Genomic DNA, 20,867 nt, shown 5'->3' with positions numbered 1-20,867 from the left:
TGGCTGGCTTAGGGGCTGAGAAAGTTAAGGAAACCCAGACACTGACCCCGGGAGAGTCCGCCCTGGCCTGGCCCCCACACCAGCCCCAGCAGGACCCTGAGGACCAGGCCCAATCTCGGTCCCCTCCCTTCTGCCTCAGATCGACATCTGTCCCTTCACACACGAGCCTGGCACTCTACCCCCACATGGGCAGGGGCCCAAGCACAGGCCTGAGCATCCTCTTTCCACGCCCTCTGAACCTCAGGTAGACATACATGGCCAATTGGCTTTCCATCCCAATTCCACAAACCCCCATCCCCCAACTGCTTGTGCCACCAGACCCCTCCACGGCCCACATAGGTACACACGCACATGCACGTGCACACCCTTGCACGTGGATTCTCTAGCACCCTCCTCCCTGCACACCGGAGAGCCCCCAGACCTAGCTTCACTCTCTGATGCTCTGCACTCTGTTCATAATTGTCTACCCACTGGCTTCTTCTAACTAGCCTGGTGCCCATTACACCAACCCTCCCCAGCAACGGACTGTGAGGAGCTCTGACCCATCCCTTCACATCGCAGTGGGACCTGGGGAGCCCGCCCTTCTTTCAGACATGTGCACACCTGTCAGGGGTCCCAGGTCTAAGTTATCTGAGCTGATGAAGACGATTTTTCCCCAGGAGGACTCTCTTTACTGGAAACTAGGATGGCTTTCACTATGGAAGTCCCAGAGAGGCCTGAGTGGGGCTCAGGTTTTGCTTACCAAATGCTGACCCTTGACCTCTGACCTTCCTGTGGGGGAAACCTCTCTACTCTGACACCCCTTTCCCCCCAGCACACACTTTCCTCTTGATGGGCACTTCTGGGTCAGCACAGCTAAGAAGCCCGAGCACCTGGGAAGAGACCTGGGTGCACCGGGACCTCCCCACGTGGCCTGGCAGTCCTTGACCGGCTCCGAGCACCCCTCCCCACCGGGCACCCCCGCCTCCCCATTACCTCCGACCTCCAGCACCGTGAGGACAGCCTCACAGGAGGCCTGGCCCCGCTCGTTCTGGGCCCTGCAGCTGTACACGCCGGCGTCCTGCGCCCTGCAGCTTCGCAGCCACAGGCAGCTGGGCTCAGGGGCCTGTGGGGGCAGGGGCTGCCCGTCCCGGAACCAGCTGAGGCTGGGCTGGGGCGTCCCGCTCACCGCCACCCGCAGCCGCACGTCGCTGCCTGCCAACACCGCCGCGTCCTTCAGGGGCCGCAGGAAGACCGGCGCCCCGGCCGCCGCCCCTCCGCCGGCCCCCACCTTGGCTCGCTTCGGGGGCACCCCGGGGCTGGGGGGTGCCCTCATGCCCGCGTCCCCGCCTCGCGTGCCCCGGGCTTTCTGCATGGCCTCTGCGAGCTGGGCTGGGGAGAACGCTGGAACCGGACGGCCACGGGGGGCACCCGGGGGATGGTGCCCTGGGAGACGAGTCCTGGGGGGCCGGCGCCCTGCCTTCCTGCCGCCCGCCCGCCTTCGGCCTGTGTTACCCAGAAGGTCACCAGGGCGGCCGGCCGGTTGCGCCTCGGGGGCTATTTTTAGGCCCCCCGGCTCGGGTTGCGAGGGAGCAGTGGAGGGAGGGGGCAGCAGAGGAGGGGACTTGGACTCCAGACTGCCCCTTCCCTCTCTCCAGGAGCCCCTATCTCCAACACCGGCTTAAATGGGGGCCCTGAGGACTGGTTCCAGGCCCCATCCCCCATGGTGCACCGCCCCCGGCCCACTCAGGAGTCTGGAGTCGGATTACCCCTGGGCTCATCACATTGCCCTTCCTTCCACCCTCCCCTGGTGCTGCTGATTCCCAGCTGGGGGAGAGGGAGAGGAGGTCCTGGATGACATGTCTAAGAGGCAGATGGGGAAGCAGGCTGCAGCGGAGGTGAGTAGACAGCCAGGAAGAAGGACCAGTGGCCACCCCCAGCCTCCATGCCAGCCTGGTGAACAGTAAGCCCAGGAACAGGGAGTCAGTGGATTCAGGCTCCCAGCTGGTCCTGCCCTAACTTGCGGGGTGGTACTGAAGCTCTCTCAACCCCCAAGTCCTCATCTGTTAAAAATGGGTAGTTGAATAGGGGTTGCAACAGGCAGAGAAGGGTGGAAGGACGTTCCAGGCAGAGGGAACAGCATGACCTAAATCAGAGCAAGCTGAAAGTAGATGACATGTTCTAAGAGTCAGAGGAGTTTGGAGACATTGAACTGCAGTGGGGTGGGGTGAGTGGAGGTTTTGCTTGCAAGGTCTGTATCCTGATGGCAGTGGGGCGCTGCTACAGGGTGTTACACAGCAGGATAACATGGTCAGAGCTGTGTTTTAGAAGGATCCCTCTTGGCAGCCATGGTGCGCAGGGTGAGTCGGAGTCGATGGGAGAGCTGGAGGTCAGTTACAGCGTGGTTCTCAAAGTATGGCACCTGTTGAAAGTACAGACTCTCAGTCCCCACCCCCAGAGACCAAGGTGCATCGGGGGTGCTGGGAGGGTCCAGGAATCTGCACATTTAACAAGTGGCCCAGGTGACTCAGATGCATCTAAGGGTTGCACTTTGACAAACATCAAGATGGGACATTACTGGTCTTAAAAGTTCAAGTGAGACTTTTGCAACGGAACAGTTCATATGCTGACTGGTGGTAGCCACATGAATCTACATATGTGATAAAATTGCGTGCACACACACACACACACACACACTAATGAGTGCATGGAACACTGGTAAAATGTCAAGAAAGTGGGTGGCAACTTCCTGGTTGTGACATTGTACTGTAGTTATGCAACACGGAGCCATTGGGGATCGCCAAGTGAAGTATCTTTCTGTATTGTTTCTTAGAATTTCATGTGAATCTACAGTTATCTCGAAATAAAAAGTTACACAAAAATTCAGGTGACAGACCCAGGCCTGAACTTGAGCCTCGAGGAGTGAAGCCTGGGAGGGCAGAGAGGAGCCCGAGGAGGAGCCCTGAGTCATTCTGAGATGCAGAAAGTTACTCTCAATGTCACCTCACCGCCCCCCCCTCACTTGGGAAGACCAAAGTCAAAGTGTGCTTGTGCATGTGAATGCAGAGGGTACAGAAGAGACAATTTAAGCACTGAATTATGTCCACAAGGATTAAGAGCCTTGAAGAATGAAATTTCTTTGTTGTTTGCATGCATTAGAGCTTACTCTTTGTGCTGTTCAGTTCTTTGGGTTTTGATGAAAGCACAGAATTGTGCATCCTCTACCTCAGGACGATATAGAACATCACCCTAAATATTTGCCTGAATATCTCTTTTGTGCTCAACCACATCCCCTCTGCCGATCCCTGGAAGCCATTGATAATGAAGTATTAAACATGAATGTAATTCTAAAAAGATAAAAGTGGGGGGGGAGGGGCAGGGCGGGAGGCTTCACAAGCAGATGGAACATCAAGAACAAAGAACTAGAGGGGCACCTGGCTGGCTCAGTCGGTTAAGCGTCCCACTTCAGCTCAGGTCATGATCTCACGGTTCGTAGTTCGAGCCCTGCGTCGGGCTCTGTACTGCCAGCTCAGAGCCTGGAGCCTCCCTCTCTCTCTCTGCCACTCCCCATCTTGAGTGCTCTCTCCCTCTCTCTCTCTCAAAAATAAACATTAAAAAAACAAAACAAAACCCAGTAATCCAAAGCCACCTAGCACTAGACCTCAACAACTCGCTCAGGATGCATGCAGTTAGGTGGTCTGTAAATGTTGACTGGGTGGTAGGTTGGTTGGTCAGTTGGTTGAATAAATGAACTGTGTGGTCTTGAGTAAGTCACTTAATGTCATAGAGGTTCAGTTTCTTCATCTATAAAATGGGGTAGCCCAACTCAGGATTTATTCATTCATTCAACAAACATTCTTGAGTTCCTATTCTGTGCTTGGCACTGTCCTAGGCAGAAGGGATATAGCAGTGGACAAAAAAGACAAGGATTCCTGCCCTGCGGGGGAAATGGAGCTGGGCAAGGGAGATGGGAGCGTGGTGGGGCTTGAACTTTCGAATAGGGTGGTTGGAGGCTCACTGGGAATAATTGAGCCAATCTTAAAGGAGTGAGGAAACAAAAGGTGTGGATATCTGGATAGGACTGCTTCTGGCAGAGGGGGGAGCGTGCCTGGTAGGCTCCAAGCAGAGCCAGGGGCCAGTGGGGCTGGAGGGAGTGGTAGGGAGGGTAGAGGGACATGAGGTCAGTTGGGTAGCAGGGGCCAGACAGCAAGCATCTCGTAGGCCATGGCACTTTTATTCTTAGTGAAAATGGGAAGTCATCTCGGAGGATTTTGAGCTGAGGAATTACACGATCTGACTTAGGTTGTTGTGATGGCTTTAAATTATTATATTAAATATTAAAATGAATATTAACTATTTAACAGGGCCTGGCGCAGGGCCTGGGACATGGCTTGTGTATCTCCTGGCAGAAGGTCCATAAAGGGGGGCATTCATTGATGTGTGCTCAGGGGTGTGTGGGCCCCGTAGGGAGGGCACAGGCCCGTGTGAGTCACTGGTGCCCTCTCCTGGAGGAGCCTGTACTATCCGTGCCGGTCAGAAGCCAGCAGGTTCTGGCCAGGCCCACCACCCGGAGCAGCTGGCTACAGGCGCTCATCTGTCCCTCAGAATGGGCCCCATAGTGCTCTGCGGCCTGGCGCCGGGCTGGGTGTGTGCTGCCAGTCTGCCCTGCCTTGCGATCACAAGCCTATGGTGTCATGGAAAGAGATCTGGACCCCGGAGGCCAAGGAGCCTGGAGCCTGGTCCTCCTGTGCCGTGGAGATGCTGTGTGACCTTGCCAGTTCACCCCACCTCTCTGGGCCGTGGGGAGTTTCCTCTGGAACGTAAGGATGCACCATGTGCCTGGCACACAGCAAAAGGTCAATAAATGTTGGTTGGATCAGTGAACGAAGTGGGGGCCATCAGCCTTCCCAGTAAATATTTAATTTAGAGAAACGTAAATAAAAGTGCTCGGTGGGTATTCATTCAACAAGTACTTAAATATTTAATGAACACCTTCTATGGAGCAAGCAAGCACTCTCCCAGGCACCAGGGGAACAGTGGTGAGTAAAATGATGAACCACCCCCCCTACCTTGGTTAGCTGACATTCAGGTGCTGAACTGGAGGCCATTGATGTATTTGCATAAGTGTCCTGGGCCACCAGGTGAGAGGAAGGAGAGGGAGGCGTAATTGGGTAGAAGGTGCTGTCTCAGGGGCAGGGGGAGGAGGAGGGTAGTCAGAATGGACAGAGAGGACAGGACAGTGTCCGCTGAGCCCTCAGTTCCTGGCCCAGGGACATATTTGTCTTTATAGTCTTTCCTACCTCACCCCTCAGGTGGCGTCTGAGTTGGTCTAGAACAGGTCCCCTGGGTCTAATGTGAAGCTAGTCAGCCCTCCATGGGCTCTCTTATTTCATGATGTTCAGAGTCTTACAGGAGAAGATACCAGAGTGCCCCAAGGAAAAGGGAGAGGTTTTGCCATGGAGATGATGGGGTGCATATATATGACCACATGGAACCCAGATCTTTTTTTTTTTTTTGGCTTGTTTTGTCCATTCTTTGGGAGCACCACATCCATGTCCCCTGCCCTAGAGTCCCTGTATCACTGTCCAACTCCCAAAGAGATAGGCAAAGCAGAGGACTTAGAACCAGAGGATTTCTATTTAGGTTTTTTGCTGTTTTTAAAGATTTTATTTTTAAGTAATCTCTACACCCAACGTGAGACTCGAACTCACAACCCCAAGATCAAGAGTCAGACGATCTACCGACTGAGCCAGGCAGGCGCCCTGAACCAGAGGACTTCTAGGCCCAGGAAGGCTCTGCCCAGAGAATGCTTCCCTGCTGGGGACACAGGGTGGGTCTGGACTTCTCTCTTCTCTGAGGACAAGTGGGTAGTAGTTACCGGAGACAGAAGTGTGCCAAGGAGGAGGACTTTCTGACTTGCAGAGCTATCCCAGCTAGAAGGGGTCACTATGCAGGTAGTATGTTCTCTGACACCAGAGATATTCAAGCAGAGCTTGACGACCGCTCATCAAGGTGTTGGGGCGAGGCTGGGGAGGGGACTCCTGTATTGTGGGGGTCACTGCCTCAGGGACTTGGGGTCTGACTATGAGAGTCGAAGATGCCTAGACTCTCTCCACTTTAGTGATTAGTCTACACCTACCCTTTTTTTGGAGGGTAGGGATGCCTCTAAGACCTCCCCTGACCTACGTGTCCCTTTAGCCTTTGTGGGGTAGATGAGTGAACATACTCATTTAGGGGAAAGAAGAAATTGCTGAGAGGCTCCTGAAATCACTCACAGATACACACACTACATCTTATCCACCTGAGCCTAGCCTCACCCAAGCATGTCTCTCACAGAGAAACTAATTCAGATTCCAGGGCCCCCACCAGGCTCAGGGATGAGAAGCCCCTCACCCATCCCTCCTCCTGTATCCCAGGATGGGGACACTGTAAATGCTACTCCTGACTTCATTTGGAATTTCACTATGGGTTGATTGGGGTAGCTCTGGGGCCCACAGGGTCCATCCCACTACATCACTGGGGGGAAAGAAATGACCATGAGTCACCAGTGACAGAGGGTGGGGACCTGGGTGTGCCCACGGTGCTCCCAGGGCAAAGACAGAGAATGGGGCCTTCCTATAGCGAGGGGCTACACAACCCAGAGGGAAGGGGCAACTCGTGAGGGAGGGTGGCATCCAAGGAGAAGGAGAATGATAGAGACACCAGAAAGGTTCTGGAAGTTTCTGAAAAAAGCCAGTTAGGAGCGTCAGCCTAGAGACCTTAAGACTAAAACCCTATTAGTTGTTTTTTTTTTTTTTTTTTCCTTACAGACTGTGCCTGAGTTTACCACATTTGTGATCTCTACCCTCTTCTCCTCTCTTATAAAGAGTAATCTCTTAAATCTGTGAGGACTAACTTGAAGGTTGAGGCCTATACGGATCCATCAGGCTTCCTAAATCTTAGGTCCATCTGGAATTTTTTGGAAGGAGTAAAAACAGACAGGCTTCACTCCTGCCCCGATGGCTGCCCAATGACCCCTAAGCCTATATATTCTCTCACAAAAACCTTTAACACATCTGTGTTAATATTTTATTCTAGGACTTCCTAATGCTTTTTCATATGTCCTACACTCCCCTCTCCTATGCTTACCAAATTGTCCCCAAATTTCCCTTTGGTATTTTCACTGAGATTGCATTGCATTGAAATTATAGATTAACGTAGGATGAATTGACATCTTTCGAATGTTGAGACTTCTTCTCCAAGAACAAGATAAAGCTTTCCATTTTTCTTAACATTGGTTTTGTTCCTGAATCAGCCCTTGTTCATCGAAGGTGCTCAGGCAGGTTTAACGGGAGGAGGCTGTGAACTTCTTTGGGGAAGGGAATAGGGGAGTTCTACTTCAGGACTGGTCTGTGTCCTTCAGAAAAAGCAGCAGGTGGTGTCCCTGGGGCCCTGATCATCTCGAAGTGGGGTAGGGGGCCCAAAGGCAGCAGCTCAGGAATTGGGGCCTAACAGGAGGTATTCAAGGGTCCCTTTAAAAAGTCTCCTGCCCAACCCCCCTCCACCACTCACTACATGCACACAGCAAGGTTGGGAAGTTCTGGGAACAGTAGGGGTGACAGGCCCTGGGGGACAGTCTGACGGGGCAGGAGGGCAGCGCACAATCCATCTCAAGGGGCGTGCGACAGGGCCCTGGGGGCCCCCAGAGGCAACCAGGCAGTCAACACAGCCAGGACATGCTAGGCTTGTGCTTCCTTTTTATTGTTTCTGTCCAGAGCCCCTGCTGCAGGGGAGGGGCAGGTATGGAGGGGGGCACCCCTCCCCCTGCCTGAGACCGCTCTCTGCCTCTCTCCTCTCCTCTCCTCTCCAGCATCTCGCCCACCCTCTCTCTTTCTGAATCTCCTGCTCCCACATCTGGCACCTTCGGGGGTTCCCTCTTGCAGCCCCTGCTTTCTAAGCCCACTGTGGGAAAGGAAGGGGCCATGGGGTCAGTTTCAAGCCCCCATTCCCACAGGGGCTAGTCTCCCAGTCACCTGCCCGGCTTGTTGGGGAGGCTGCCCTTTCTCTCTGACCCAGGCTAGGGAGTAGGGAGTAGGCACGTCCATAGGTTCCATCCTGATCACATGGGGTCTCAACACCCTGCTCTGGAGCCCTCTCCAAAGCCAGAGGCTAGAGCCTGAGGTCACAGAGGTAGGAGGGGCAGGGGCACTGCTCTGCCTTGGCTCCTTCCTGGCCCTGCCCAGCACACCCTGAGGGCAGCCAGGAACCAGGCTCACTCATCTCCAACATCCAGGACTCACACAGCTGGGGCTGCCTGTGCCTGGGCAGGGGTGAGCCATGTCCCCTGTAGGGGCCATGAGCAGTGGTCGGTGAGCAGGGGTCAGAGGCTGTGAGGGGAGCACTGTGGCTGGGTGTGGTGACCTGGGATGGAAGGAGGCTGGCTTCAGGAGGCAGTGAGGACAGGGGCGAGGATGGTCTCTGATGGCAGAGGGGTCTCTGGCTTTAGAGCACCTCATGTTGCTGCTGTGTGGCCTCACTGACGACCTGGGGAAGAAGAGAAGCCCAGTGCAAACCAGTGCTGGCAGGAGAATGGAGCCCCAATCCTGGGTTGCCCCCCAACTCCAGGGCAGCAGGACCCCCTCTCCTTCCAGGTAGAGGCTTGAACCAGCACAGTTGGTGGAAGGCACCTGGCTGACAGCCTCTCAGACACACCCCATAGCTCCCCCTCCACGGGTAAGGGGACTAGGCAGATGGCTCACCTCCCCATCCCGGGTCTCGATGGTCTTGATCATCACTGTCTTCTTGGTATGGACCTCAGAACCCCTTTGCTCAGGGCTTGTTTCTGTAATAGATCCAACCACATAATCAGCCTGACCAAGTCCAGGCCTGGGCCACTCCAGGGACTAGAAGTTCATCCCTGGTTCCATGGGATGGAGCCCAGAAGTCTCCTCCCCCTTCAAGATGGGCCTGTTACTTCTTCAGGAAGACTTCATAACCTGTCCTTGAGCCCAGCATCCAGCAGCGGGCTCTGCAGACACTGGGGCCAGTCCCATGGCCGGGAAGGGCTCAGAAGCCAACAGATGTGCTCCAGCTATGGGCTGATTTAGAAGGGTGGGGGACCCCTGAGGCCCCAGACCACCCAACATTCCCATTCTTCACACACCTCTTTGCTCCCTCTCTACCACTGGGCTCCAACACAGCCCTGCATGAATTTGTACCCGGAAAGAACCCCAACCCCAGCGTCAAGACACTCTTTTGGAGGACCTCATGGCACCCAGCGCCCTTTCAGACTCCAGATGAGTAAACTATGTCTTAATGAAAGAGAGACAGACAGAGAAGTCAGCTATTGATTCATCGTGCTGGTGGCCAGTCACTTGCCCCTCTACGCCCCAGTGTCTTCACTGTGAAACAGTAACAATGATACTTGCACTGTCATGGCCACAGAACCATTGGTTTGAAAAAGCATTAAGCAGTTTCAGTTGGAAGGCTTACGCTCGGGTGTCTGCATAAACTACCAACTGAAAAAAGAGGTTCTGAGTTTTACAGGGCAGGTCAAATTTAGGTCCTGAGTATTCTGAGTTTGGTGTTCATGAATCTTCTTAGTGAGCAACCAGCCTGTGACGAACGTTGTAACTCGGTGGGGCACGGCATGTATTTTTCCCGATGGAAATGAACGTCGAAGATATAAAAGGTTTGATCTAGGAAAGGCGATCCTGCCAAGGACTCCGACTTACTTTCCTAATGTATCATTATAGTGCGTTTTTCTGCTCTCTGGGGCTGGAAAGCCACTCGATCTGCATATTACTAATGTCAGAATGGCAGAATGCCCTAGGAGCTCGTTCTTTTAATTGTTTGGCTTTGCTAAGGTTTGGCTCCATTTTTCGTAAACATGCATCCAACATCTTGCTCCAGCAAACTGGAGGTGTTCAACAAGGAGCTGGGGGTGGGAGTGGGAGTGGTCGGGGATGCTTGGCAATTTGCCAAACAGACACTGGCTGGTGGGTGCCTTGTAGCCTAGGGTGTATGGTTCTAGATGCTTCTGCTGCCAGACCCCCAAGGACACCCCTGGTACCTTCAGAGTTTGGGTATATTGGGAACATCTTGCTGTCAGACGGTGCCTCTCCCTAACTTCCCTCACCCACCTGCAGCAGCCCCCTTTCTCTTTCCCAGACCCCAGCCCTGTCCCCACAGCTCCATCTTCCCTTCCTGGCTGGCCTCGGGCAGTGCCCATGCCGGACGCCTGCCCCTGCCACCCAGCATCCACTGACCAACAGGCACTCACCTCGGAAGTTGAGAGCAGAGAAGGTCTGGATGGGGATGTTGATCCTGAAAGGGGAGAGACCAAGACCCCAAAGGGTTAGGGCCCTCCATCTCTCCCTGTGGCCCCCCCCCCACACACACACCAAAGCTTGCCCAGGCCCCCTCTAAAGACTATTGTCAGCTGTCCCTGTCCCATTGACCTTAACACTCCCACCTTCATGCTACTAAGGGCATGGGGTCAAAGGTCAACTGCAGCTATCCCAGGAACTGTTCCTTCTGGAACTGTTCCTTCTGATCCTTCTGGATCACTCATTCCATCCCTGACTTGCTGGCCTCACATCAGTACTCCCAACCCCACTGCCCTTTCCAGTTCACCAGGATTTCCTTCTTCAGGCACTGCAGGGTGTATCGATAGCAGCTGTGGGCAACATCCATCATGTATGCCCACCCTCCAGCCAGGCTGGGAACCTCCAGCCCACCCACGGGAGGGCAAGTGCCAGTGTAAATGCCATCCCCATTTATGCCTAGTGCTGGGAGAATGCAACATTGAGAATGCAACTTGAGCCACCTTAAAAGGTCATTATATGTATATGTAATTCTATGAAATCTGAAATCTCTCTATGTGCAGTCTATCTAAACATGTCTGCTGATTTTTTAAAACCTTAGATATTATCATTCTTATGAGAATCAATAGGCGTCATTTTTTTTTTTTTTTTGAGCAATTGACCTGTTTTAAATTGAGGTTAGGTTTACATGCAGGGAAATGCACAGTTGCTTAGTATACAAGTCAGCAAGTTTTGATCAATGTCTACATCCATGTAACTACCAGTCTAAATCAACATATACAGCATTTCTAGGGCACCTGGGTGGCTCAGTCGGTTAAGCACCCAACTCGTCATTTCAGCTCAGGTCATGATCTCATGGTTCATGAGATCGAGCTCTGTGAGCCCACTCGGGATTCTCTCTCTCCTGCCCTCTCTGCCCCTCTCCCACGTATGCCCTCTCTCCCTCTCTCTCTCTCTCTCTCTCTCTCTCTCTCAAAAATGAAGAAATAAACAAACATTAAAAAAAAAGATGTATGGCATTTCCATCACCCCAGAAATTTCCCTCACATTGCCTTCTAGTCGCATGTCATTTTCGGTATCTAGAGGTTAAGTTGCTCTGAGCATGTCATGCTGTCTTATCCTCCGAGCATGTGTATGTGTGTGTGTGTGTGTGTGTGTGTGCACTTGTACACCCTCAGTGCACGAGTCTTGCACTCTCCTTCTTAGCCTGTGTCCAAGGCTCTCTGCTTGTCTCTATTGGCCCCTCCTTTACCTTCCACATCATCCCCTACTCTGCTTTCAACTCCCCCTTGACTGGCAGTAATATTTTATTACTCATTCCTGAACATGGTTTTATGCTGCTGGTTCTTAATTCTGAAGGTGGATGAGGGAATACTTATGTTTCTCTTTTTATAAAAGCTATTAATTAAATCACCTTTACCCAGGTGGCCTTAGTTAATTCTCCACAATTAGTGGTGTGGTGGCCTCGTGTACAAAATTATTTCCAGATCTTGCTAAGGTGATCCTGAGCCCCCCTCCCAGGGCAGGAATGGGCGCCTCAGCACTCCCCAGAACCCCACCACCAGCCCCAGCCTCGCCTCTCACCGGCTTTCCTCGCCCTCCAGCAGCTTCCGGTAGGTGGCGATCTCCACATCTAGGGCCATCTTGACATTGAGCAGGTCCTGGTACTCGCGCAGGTGGCGGGCCATCTCATCCTTGAGGTGCCGGATCTCTTCTTCCAGACGTGCAATGTTGTCCTGGTAGCCACTGGCCTCACTAGCAAAGCGGTCTTCCAGCTCCCGCATCTGCCTCATTAGGGAATCGTTCTGCAGGAGAGGGACACCCAGGTCAAGAACAGGCATGGAGGGGTGGGCACTAGTGACCCGGGATGGGGAGAGACACAGCCTCAGAGCTAGGAGGCAACCCCAGATGGTCAGGTCCAGGAGTTGGAAAACCCTTCTGAGCTAGGGGACCCTGAACTCAAGTGAAGTCTTATGTAGAAACCCAGAGAACAGAAGTGATAAAAGGAAGCATCAATGTTCACCCTCTCCACCCCCACCTAGGAGCCCCATAATTCCTGAGAGTCCAGCTGAGAATCCACCCATCTGTTTTCATCCCTGTGGTAGATATAAAGAGACAGAGGCCCAGAGAGGGTATGTGATGGGAACCAAGGTCACAGAGGGAGAGTGTGAGCTGTAGGCCTGAAGGAACGGGCTGGGCAAGGTGGGCAGGGACTCACAGTGCCCTTGAGGGCATCGATTTCGCAGGTGTAGGACTGGATCTGGTGTCGGTACTCCATCATCTCCTGCTTGGCCTGGCGCAGCGCATCGTTATTCTTGTTGGCTGCCTGGGTCAGGTCGGACACCTAAGGGTAGGGAGGGGCATGAGAAAAGGAGAATGCAGGTAGGGATGGCAAGGGACAAGGGAGCACGGAGACCTGGCTCACCCTCCTCCCCATGGATAGAGCAGAGGAAGCATCTCTAAACAGGGATGGAGGGGGACAGAGGAGCCAGGGCGCCTGGGCCAGGTTACCCACCTTTGACTTGTACCATTCCTCAGCTTCTGAGATGTTCTTAGCTGCAATGGTCTCATACTGAGCCCGGATGTCCCTGAGGGCAGCAGTGAGGTCTGGCTTGGACATGTCCATCTCTACCTGTACTTGTTGTTCCTGAAGTTGGGCCTGTAGCTCTCGGATCTCCTGCAGGATGCAGCTGGGTTTCAGTGCTTTACCGAGACCCACCCACACAGCACCCTCACAGCCCTGTTCCCAGAGCCTTGCACTGCCCCCCATCCCTTCCGGCTGCCCTCACCAGGGTTTAAAGACCCTGAAGATGAAGGCTGAGGGCATACCTCCTCATGCACTTTCTTCAGGAACGCAATTTCCTCGTTGAGAGATTCAATCCTGCGCTCCAGGTCAATTCGAGCTAGAGTAGCGGCATCCACGTCCTGGGAGTGATCAAGCAAGAGGGACAGGGTCACTGATAACCCAGGCAGGGCAGAGGGAGACCAGGGGTCACATGGGGTGAGAAGGGTAAGGCTCTACTGGGGGACCAAAGAGGGCTCACCGCTCGGAAGGCAGCCAAATTGTTCTCTGCTTCTTCTTTCAACTGAATCTCCTCTTGCAGCCTGGCCAGAACAGACAGACAGAAAGTGACAGTTGGTGGGGATAAAACTGGCCGTGGAGATGCCTGGGTGGGGGCTGCCCAGGGAGTGGGGCTCCCACAGTGTCAGGAGGCCTGGCTAGAGGGTAGAGACAAGAGGCCCCGCCCACCCAGGGAGGGGACAGGAAGTGGTCCAACTTCTTCCCCAGAGCCACACCCCGGAAGTCTATGTCCCCACCAGATTGTGACCTCCCTGGGATTAGGAACTGTGTCTATTTTATCCACTGCTATGTTCCTGGTTCCCAGCCCCAGCCTGGCCCATGTAGGCACTCAATTATTGTCTGTGTCCCAGTGGCAGGACAGTGATTCTGCTCACTTAAGCTGTCAGAAGCAGGACCTACTAGCACTCGCTCTGTTCTTGTTCCCTTTTCAGATGGGAAGCCTGATGAAGCCCACCACCGAGTCCTCCAAGTTTTCTGGGGGCTGCAGCTAGCTCCTCCCCCCTTTTCCTCCAGCTTATCCATTCCCTCTGTGAAATGGCACAGCCTCAGCTAGGAACAAGGACCAAGATCTGCTGTCTACCCACTTCCCCTGGGCCCCCTTACAGATGAGCTGAGAGCTTCCCCAGCCCCTGCCTGTCCCAGCCGGCCCCATCCTCCTTGTCTCCTATCAACCTCTCCTCTCCCTCTGACTGAACCCCGACCTCCTCCCTCCACTCCTCTGCCTGTCCCCCGTCAACACCACCCCAGCATCTTAAGCTGCTCTTAAGGAGGCTGTCCACAGGGCCCAGGTCTCCCGTTTGCACCCCCAGGAGGTCCCCAAGAAAACTCCTCCTTCGCAGAGTGAGAGCACGAGGGAGAGACCTGCGGTCCATCTCTCCTCGGAGGACACCATAGATGGCTCTCTCCCCGGAGTGGGGAGGAGAGGAGTCCCCGGCGCCCTGGGGGCAGGCAGGTGCTGACGGCTGCGCCCCAGCCCCCAGGCCTCGCCTCCCGCGCCCAGCCCATGGAGAAGGGGTTCCGGGAGCGCCGGGACCTCACTTGGCCTTGAGCCGCTGCAGGTCGTCCAGCAAATTGTCGCGCTCGACGTCGACGCGGGCGCGCTGGTTGGTGAGCACCTCCACCTGGCGCCGCAGCTCCCGCAGCTCCTCCTCGTAGATCTCGGCCACCCGGGTCGGCTCGCGGCCCTTGAGCCGGTTCACCTCGGCGGCGAGCGCCGCGTTCTGCTGCTCCAGGAAGCGCACCTTCTCGATGTAGTTGGCGAAGCGGTCGTTGAGTTCCTGCAGCTCCACCTTCTCGTTGGTGCGCGTGGTCAGGAACTCCTGGTTCACGGCGTCGGCCAGCGAGAAGTCCAGCAGCTCGCCCGCGCCGTAGGAGGAGGAGGAGGGCACGCGGGCCGTCCCCAGCCGGCTGGCCCGCAGCGACCCCAGGCCCCCGGCCCCGCCCGACGTGCGCGACACCTGGTACACGCGGGACGTCACCGAGCTCGAGGAGCCCTTGGTGCCGAAGCTCCCGCGCGGGAACACCGGCGAGCTCAGCGGGGAGCCGAGCGGGAAGCCCGAGGCCCCACCGAACCTGCGGTGGTAGGAGGACGTGAGCTGGCTGGACGAGTAGGCCTGGCTCATGGTGACGGCGCGGGCGAGGCTGGGCGGCACGGAGGAGGCGGCGGGCGGCGGCCGGGCCGGAGAGTGGATGCGTCGAGGGGGAGATAGGGCCCCTTAGCCGTCCGCACTATTTGTATCCCTCCTGACATCAGCCCCCGCCGCCCCTCCCCTGACAGCTGCAGGATCCCGCTGTCCTGCCAGGAAGGGCGGCCGCTGGCGTGGGGGCGGGGAGGCCGGCTCCCCCGCAGGAGGCCTGCGCCCCTCGGCTGGTGGGAAGGGGCCCGTAAGAGGTGTGGGACAGGCTGGAGGACCTAGGAGGGCAGAAGATGGGCAGGCCTGCCAACCCCTTCACCGGGGGCAGCAAGCATGTCCAGAACCCCTTGACAGGCCTCTTTCAGCCCTTGGGTGCCTGGGGAGGGGGACGGGAGTCAGGGGAGAGAGTAGGGGACAGGGTTCCACTTGGTTTGAGGGTGTCCCTTTTGCTCTAAGGAGAGACTTTGAGTCATTTCCTGAAGGGACAAGACCTATTGCCAAGAAAGGCTCAAAATCACATCCCCCTCCCCCCCCCCAAAGATTTTCTAGAAGGGATGGAGTTTCGGCAGGGCTCAGGCAACACAGCCCACCAGCCGGGCATAGAGGAAGAGGGTCTCTAGGCAGGCAGGGTGGGAGAGGATCCTGGGGGGCAGAGAACAGTCCTGGCCAGATCCCGCCTGCTCCTGAATCTACCCTGGTACCAGGGTTCTAGCCCTGAGCCTCAGTTTCCCTCTGGGCTAGTCTAGACCCTTCACCCACCCCTCCTCGGGGTAGGGCGGAGCCTCAAGTTTATAAACAACAGGGTGATTTCCAGAAAGAGTCTAGTGCCCTCTCAGTTTCCAGTTGCTGTGTATTCTCACCCCCACACACCAACTTCACCTGGCTTCTGCCCCCTTGTGCCCACCCCCACCCATACTCTGATTCATCCCCCTACTCACATCACCCACACCCACATACACCAGGGGTTTGTATTTTGTCAGGAGCCACATGTCAACCCAGCCATCTCTCTGGCAGCAACAGCTGCCAGCCCTGACATACCAGAGCTGGTATTTATAGAGGAGAATGCATCAATCCGGGAAGCAAGTGCACGGGAGAGGCGCTCTGGGGGATGGGGGCCCGTACCTGAGGAGGCATGGGTGTCAGATGGCGGAGGAAGGTTTGGGGAGAGAAGCCCCAGTCACTTCCCACCCCCATAAGGCTCCAAGCCCCCAGCAAGAATGGAGTCCCACAGAGGACCTGTCCAGTCCTTCGTAGCTCCCCGTCCGCAGTGTACAAGGTACTGGCTGACCTCTGAGGACTTCTCCACGAGCACTGGCTGTCTCCCTACATCTCCACCTGGCACTTTCCAGGCCTCTCTTAGATCTGACCCTCTCAGAATGCAAACTTTGGAATTAGGGTGCTGGTCCTGGCTTAGCTCTGCCATCACCAGGGGGCCAAATTACTAGCAGGCAAGTCCTTCTTCTTTGTGTCTCCGCTATAAAGTGGAAATAGTCACACAAGTCAAATAAAGTAGAAATGGTCAGCCTTGCCATATCTACCCCACAGGGGTTTGAAGAGGCTTGGGTAACAGCATGCAAATAATACCTTACACATACTAAGCACCCGCTGTGCTGAGCACTCCCCACCCATGACCCCCAATCCTCCAACAATCCTATAAAGTAGGAACTAGTATCATTCCCAGGGATACTGCAGGGAGCTGAGGCAGTCTAACTCCAGAGCTGCGCTTTGCCCCCAGAATGGATGTGAATGTGCCAGGTGAACTGTAAAGGGCTTTGTTACTGCTGTCTTTTCAAAGTCTTTCCACACCAAGTATCTAATTTTTATCCAGGAGACAGGCCTATGAGGTGGGTGGGGAGTTCCAGATATTCTTATCCAGGCCTGGAGTCAGTGCAAGCTGTTGAGTTCTGGTTATTTTTGTGTCTTGTCTCCCAAACTAGATCGTAGGCTCCTGGAGAATTTTAGAGACCATGTGGATCCTTAGCATATCCTAGGCAACAACCGTCCTTGTTGTAATTCAAGCTAGCCTGCAAGCTTTCTTTCTCATTCTCTTATTTTGGTAACAAATGCTACACACTTACACACACACACACACACACACACACACACACACACACACTGCACATGATGGGTGGACAGGTGACTCAGTTCCCAGCTGGTATTATAAACTGTATCTCTCTGACTGCAATGATTGGCTCAACGGGTGACCTGGACCTGAGAAGGGCCAATCAGAGACCTTCCCTGGAATTTATAGCTGGAACATTGATTACTAAACTGGAGGCTGTGGCAACCATGTTTTTTGCCCATTGGGGTCTTTCTGCACTAGGAGGAAAGGGAGGTCAACATTCAAGGAGAAGCAGAGACACCTCGAGAGGAGAGTGCCAGGCAAAAAGTCCCAAATTCCAACCCCTGGGGCCCTGGTTCTGCAGCTCTTCCCTCAATGTTGTGAGCTCCCCCAGTGTCCTTCCTGACTTTGGGGCCAATAAACTTTTCCTTTTTTTTTCACTTAATGCACTTGGTGCTGGCTCCTCTCACTTGTAGCCAAACATTCCTGACTAATCTATTGTAGGAGACTGTGCACCCATTTCCTAGGGAGGACAGAACATTTTTGGGAGTCCTCTCTGTGAACAGTCTCCAGACCACATAAGGAAATTGCCCTTCAGACCAGCCCGAGATCTCAGTTCCTTGGTGAAATGAAGTAGAAAACAAACAAATAAATTATGTCACCTATTCTCTACTCAAAATCAACATCTACCAGACTTGGCTCTGAACCACTTGGGGCTGTTTCCAAACTTCAGTTCCAACCCCAAGAATTTGCTACCATGGAGGGCAGCAAAACAACACTCCAAGTCTTGGACAGCAGGTGAAAGAGGAGTGCTCCAAAACACGTTCTGAACTGGGCAGCACCTCAGGAGTAAGAGTTTAACCTCCCCAGGGAACTATTTAGACTGGGACACACTAAAAAGAATAATAATTTATCTGGATGGGTAATCTACTTGGCACAAAATTCAAGAGGTCCCATTCTGTGGGTTGGTTGCTTTTTCACTCTGTTGATCATACCCTTTGATGCACAAAAGGTTTTCATATTGATGAAATCCAATTTATCTATTTTTTCTTTTATTCCCTGTGCTTTTGGTGTCATAGTCAAGAAATCACTGCCAGATTCGATGTCATGAATTCTACCGCTCATGTTTTCTTCTAAGAGTTTTACAGTTTTATGTCCTTGATGCATTTTGAGCTCATGTTTGTGTGTGGTGTGAGGTAAGGGTCCAACTTTGTTCTTCTACATTTGAAAATCCAGCTTTCCCAGCACCATTTGTTGAAGACTGTCTTTTCTCCAACGAATGGTCTTGGCACCCTTGCTAAAAACCATTTCAACCTATGTGTGAGGATTTATTTCTGGGCTCTCTGTTCTGCTCCATTGGCCAATCTCTCTGTCCTTTGACAATACCACACTGCTTTGATTACTGTAGCTTTGTGATAAGTTTTGAAATCAGGAGGAGCACCTGGGTGGCTCAGTCGGTTAAACTTCTGACTTCGCCTCAGATCTTGATCTCACAGTTTGTGAGTTTGAGCCCTGCTTCAGGCTCTGTGCAGACAGCTCAGAGCCTGGAGCCTGCTTCCAATTCTGTGTCTCCCTCTCTCTGTGCTTCTCCCCTGCTCATGTCCTCTCTCTCTCTCTCTCTCTCTCTCTCTCTCTCTCAAAAATAAATAAGCGTTAAAAATTTTTGTAATTAAAAAAAAAGAAATCAGAAAATGTGAAGCCTTCAACTTTGTTCTTTTTCAATATGTTCTGGCTATTCGGGGTCCCTTGAGATTCCATACGAATTTTAGGATGGATTTTCCCATTTCTTCAAAACATATTTGTGGGATTTTGATAGGAATTGCATTGAATCTGTTGGTCACTTTGGGCAGTATTGACAGCTTAACAATATTAAGTCTTACAATCCATGAATATAGGATGCCTTTCCATTTATCTGTGTCTTCTTTATGTCAGTAATGTTTTATAGTTTTCAATGAACAAGTCTTATGCCTCCACCATTATGTTTATTCCTAAGTATCTTATTCTTTTGATGCTATTATAAATGAAATTGATCATGTGGGGTTTGCCCTTCATTCTGTAAATGTGGCATATTAAACTGATTGATTTTCATATGTTGAACATCCTTGCAACCCAGAAATAAATCCCACTTGGTCATGCTATATAATGCTTTTAATATGCTGCTGAATTAGTTTGCTAGTGTTTTGTTAAAATTTTTTTATGTTTATTTATTTTTGAGAGAGCTAGAAAGACAGAGTGCGAGCAGGGGAGGGGCAGAGAGAGAGGCAGACACAGAATCTGAAGCAGGCTCCAGGCTCTGAGCTTGAGTCAGCACAGAGCCCAAGGGAGCCTCAAACTCACCAACTGTGAGATCATTACCTGAGCAGAAGTTGGTCACTTAACAACTGAGCCACCCAGGAGCCCCTAGAATTTATATTAATATTCATAAGGGATATAGGTCTGTAGTTTCATTTTCTTGGTGTCTTTGTCTGGCTTTGGTATCAGGGAAATGCTGGCCTCATACAATGAGTTAGGAAGTATGCCCTCCTCTTCAAATTTTTGGAAGAGTTTGAGAAGTACTGGTGTTAATTCTGAAATGTTTGGTAGAACTCATCAGTGAAGCCATCTATCTGGGCCTGCTCTTTTCTTTATTGGGACATTTTGAGTCATTCTTCTTAATATCCTCATTTGTATTTCACTGTTTGAGCTTGCCATAATTTATTTAGCCAATTTTTTATTTATGGGCATTTATATTGTCTCCATTCTTTTGCTATGATAAACAATGCTGCTGTGAACATCCTGGGGACACACTTTTGAATTTATAAATTTTGATAAGATATTTAAAAAAAATAGATTATTTTATGGTCACAGTCTTACTTTGAGCTAATTGGTATTGGAAATGTGAAGGTCCCCTAAGACAGACCATTTCATTCAGTGTTTTTCAGGAAAAAAAGGGGATGATTTATAAACTTGTGTATGTGGTACAATGTCTTGTACGCCAGTTGTTATCAATACATTTTGTCAACCCAATTAAAGAAAAAAGTCAGTCCTGCTTTTGCTTGAAATCTTCCCAGATTACCCTGACCTTGGAGAGTCTTGGGAGCTTGAGGTTGGAGGTGACTTCAAAAGTCACGAGGTCAGCCAGTCCAATGTCCTTACTTCTCAATTAAGGTTGAAATCTCTCTGGTGTCTCTAGCAGGCATGGGTCCTGCTTGAATCCCTTCACTGCCTGGGAACTTGGTGTCTTTAGGCAGCCCATTCCATTCCACTAAGAGTCATTGGGTACCACACATCTCTGTCATGGACAATGGACAGCTGTACTGTTAGAAAACATTTCCTTAAGGGCACCTGGCTGACTCAGTCAGTACAACATGAGGTTCTTGATCTCAGGGTTGTGAGTTCAAGCCCTACATTGGACATGGAGCTTACTTAAAAAATATATATATATTGGGGCGCCTGGGTGGCGCAGTCGGTTAAGTGTCCGACTTCAGCCAGGTCACGATCTCGCGGTCCGTGGGTTCGAGCCCCGCATCGGGCTCTGGGCTGATGGCTCAGAGCCTGGAGCCTGTTTCCGATTCTGTGTCTCCCTCTCTCTCTGCCCCTCCCCCGTTCATGCTCTGTCTCTCTCTGTCCCAAAAATAAATAAAAACGTTGAGAAAAAAAAATATATATATATATATCGAAAATACTGAAATTATATTGAAAATATATATACTGAAAAACACTGAATGAAATGGTCTGTCTTAGGGGATCTTCCCATTTCCAATACCAATACATATATATATGTATATGTAATATGCACGCACACTCACACACACACATATACACAC

General features: G+C 52.4%; 2 protein-coding genes and 1 long non-coding RNA gene across 9 annotated transcripts in view; 1 reads left to right on the top strand and 2 right to left on the bottom strand.

Annotated features, from left to right (window-relative positions):
- SPEG (striated muscle enriched protein kinase) overlaps positions 1 to 1,607 on the bottom strand; it is a 56,595-nt gene extending 54,988 nt beyond the window's left edge. For 2 of the 7 annotated variants that reach the window (XM_045481366.1, XM_045481375.1), the window contains exon 1: positions 976 to 1,604. In XM_045481366.1, coding sequence (XP_045337322.1) covers positions 976 to 1,354 — 379 coding nt within the window. In that variant the 5' untranslated portion in view covers positions 1,355 to 1,604. Of the gene's footprint in view, positions 1 to 975 lie in introns of all 7 variants that reach the window. The other 5 variants (XM_045481360.1, XM_045481376.1, XM_045481364.1 and 2 more) reach the window with 3 other exon arrangements.
- Positions 1,608 to 7,176: 5,569 nt separating this feature from the next.
- Positions 7,177 to 15,088, bottom strand: DES (desmin). The gene is made up of 9 exons (XM_045481359.1): positions 14,404 to 15,088; positions 13,328 to 13,388; positions 13,113 to 13,208; positions 12,799 to 12,960; positions 12,502 to 12,627; positions 11,868 to 12,088; positions 10,241 to 10,284; positions 8,718 to 8,800; positions 7,177 to 8,502 (listed from the first exon to the last, which is right to left on the bottom strand). Exons 1-9 carry the CDS (start codon positions 14,985 to 14,987, stop codon positions 8,461 to 8,463), a joined length of 1,419 nt encoding a protein of 472 aa, XP_045337315.1. The 5' UTR covers positions 14,988 to 15,088; the 3' UTR covers positions 7,177 to 8,460.
- On the top strand, positions 13,395 to 13,827 carry LOC123599510. Its single transcript, XR_006713175.1, has 2 exons — positions 13,395 to 13,685; positions 13,797 to 13,827. It is a non-coding gene; the product is annotated as an uncharacterized LOC123599510 (long non-coding RNA).
- Positions 15,089 to 20,867: the final 5,779 nt, after the last annotated feature.

The sequence above is a fragment of the Leopardus geoffroyi genome, chromosome C1 (genome assembly GCF_018350155.1).
Source record: "Leopardus geoffroyi isolate Oge1 chromosome C1, O.geoffroyi_Oge1_pat1.0, whole genome shotgun sequence".
In the NCBI taxonomy this organism is placed as follows: domain Eukaryota; kingdom Metazoa; phylum Chordata; class Mammalia; order Carnivora; family Felidae; genus Leopardus; species Leopardus geoffroyi.
Note: the sequence above shows the minus strand (reverse complement) of the source record. Positions and strands in the feature narration are given on the sequence as shown.

Coding starts and splice junctions, on each gene's coding strand:
- DES (XM_045481359.1), bottom strand. CDS start 14,987: ATGAGCCAGGCCTACTCGTCCAGCCAGCTCACGTCCTCCTACCACCGC. Junction 12,961..13,112: donor TGAAGAAAGTGCATGAGGAG/GTATGCCCTCAG, acceptor TGCATCCTGCAG/GAGATCCGAGAGCTACAGGC. Junction 12,089..12,501: donor TCGATGCCCTCAAGGGCACT/GTGAGTCCCTGC, acceptor CCTCTCCTGCAG/AACGATTCCCTAATGAGGCA.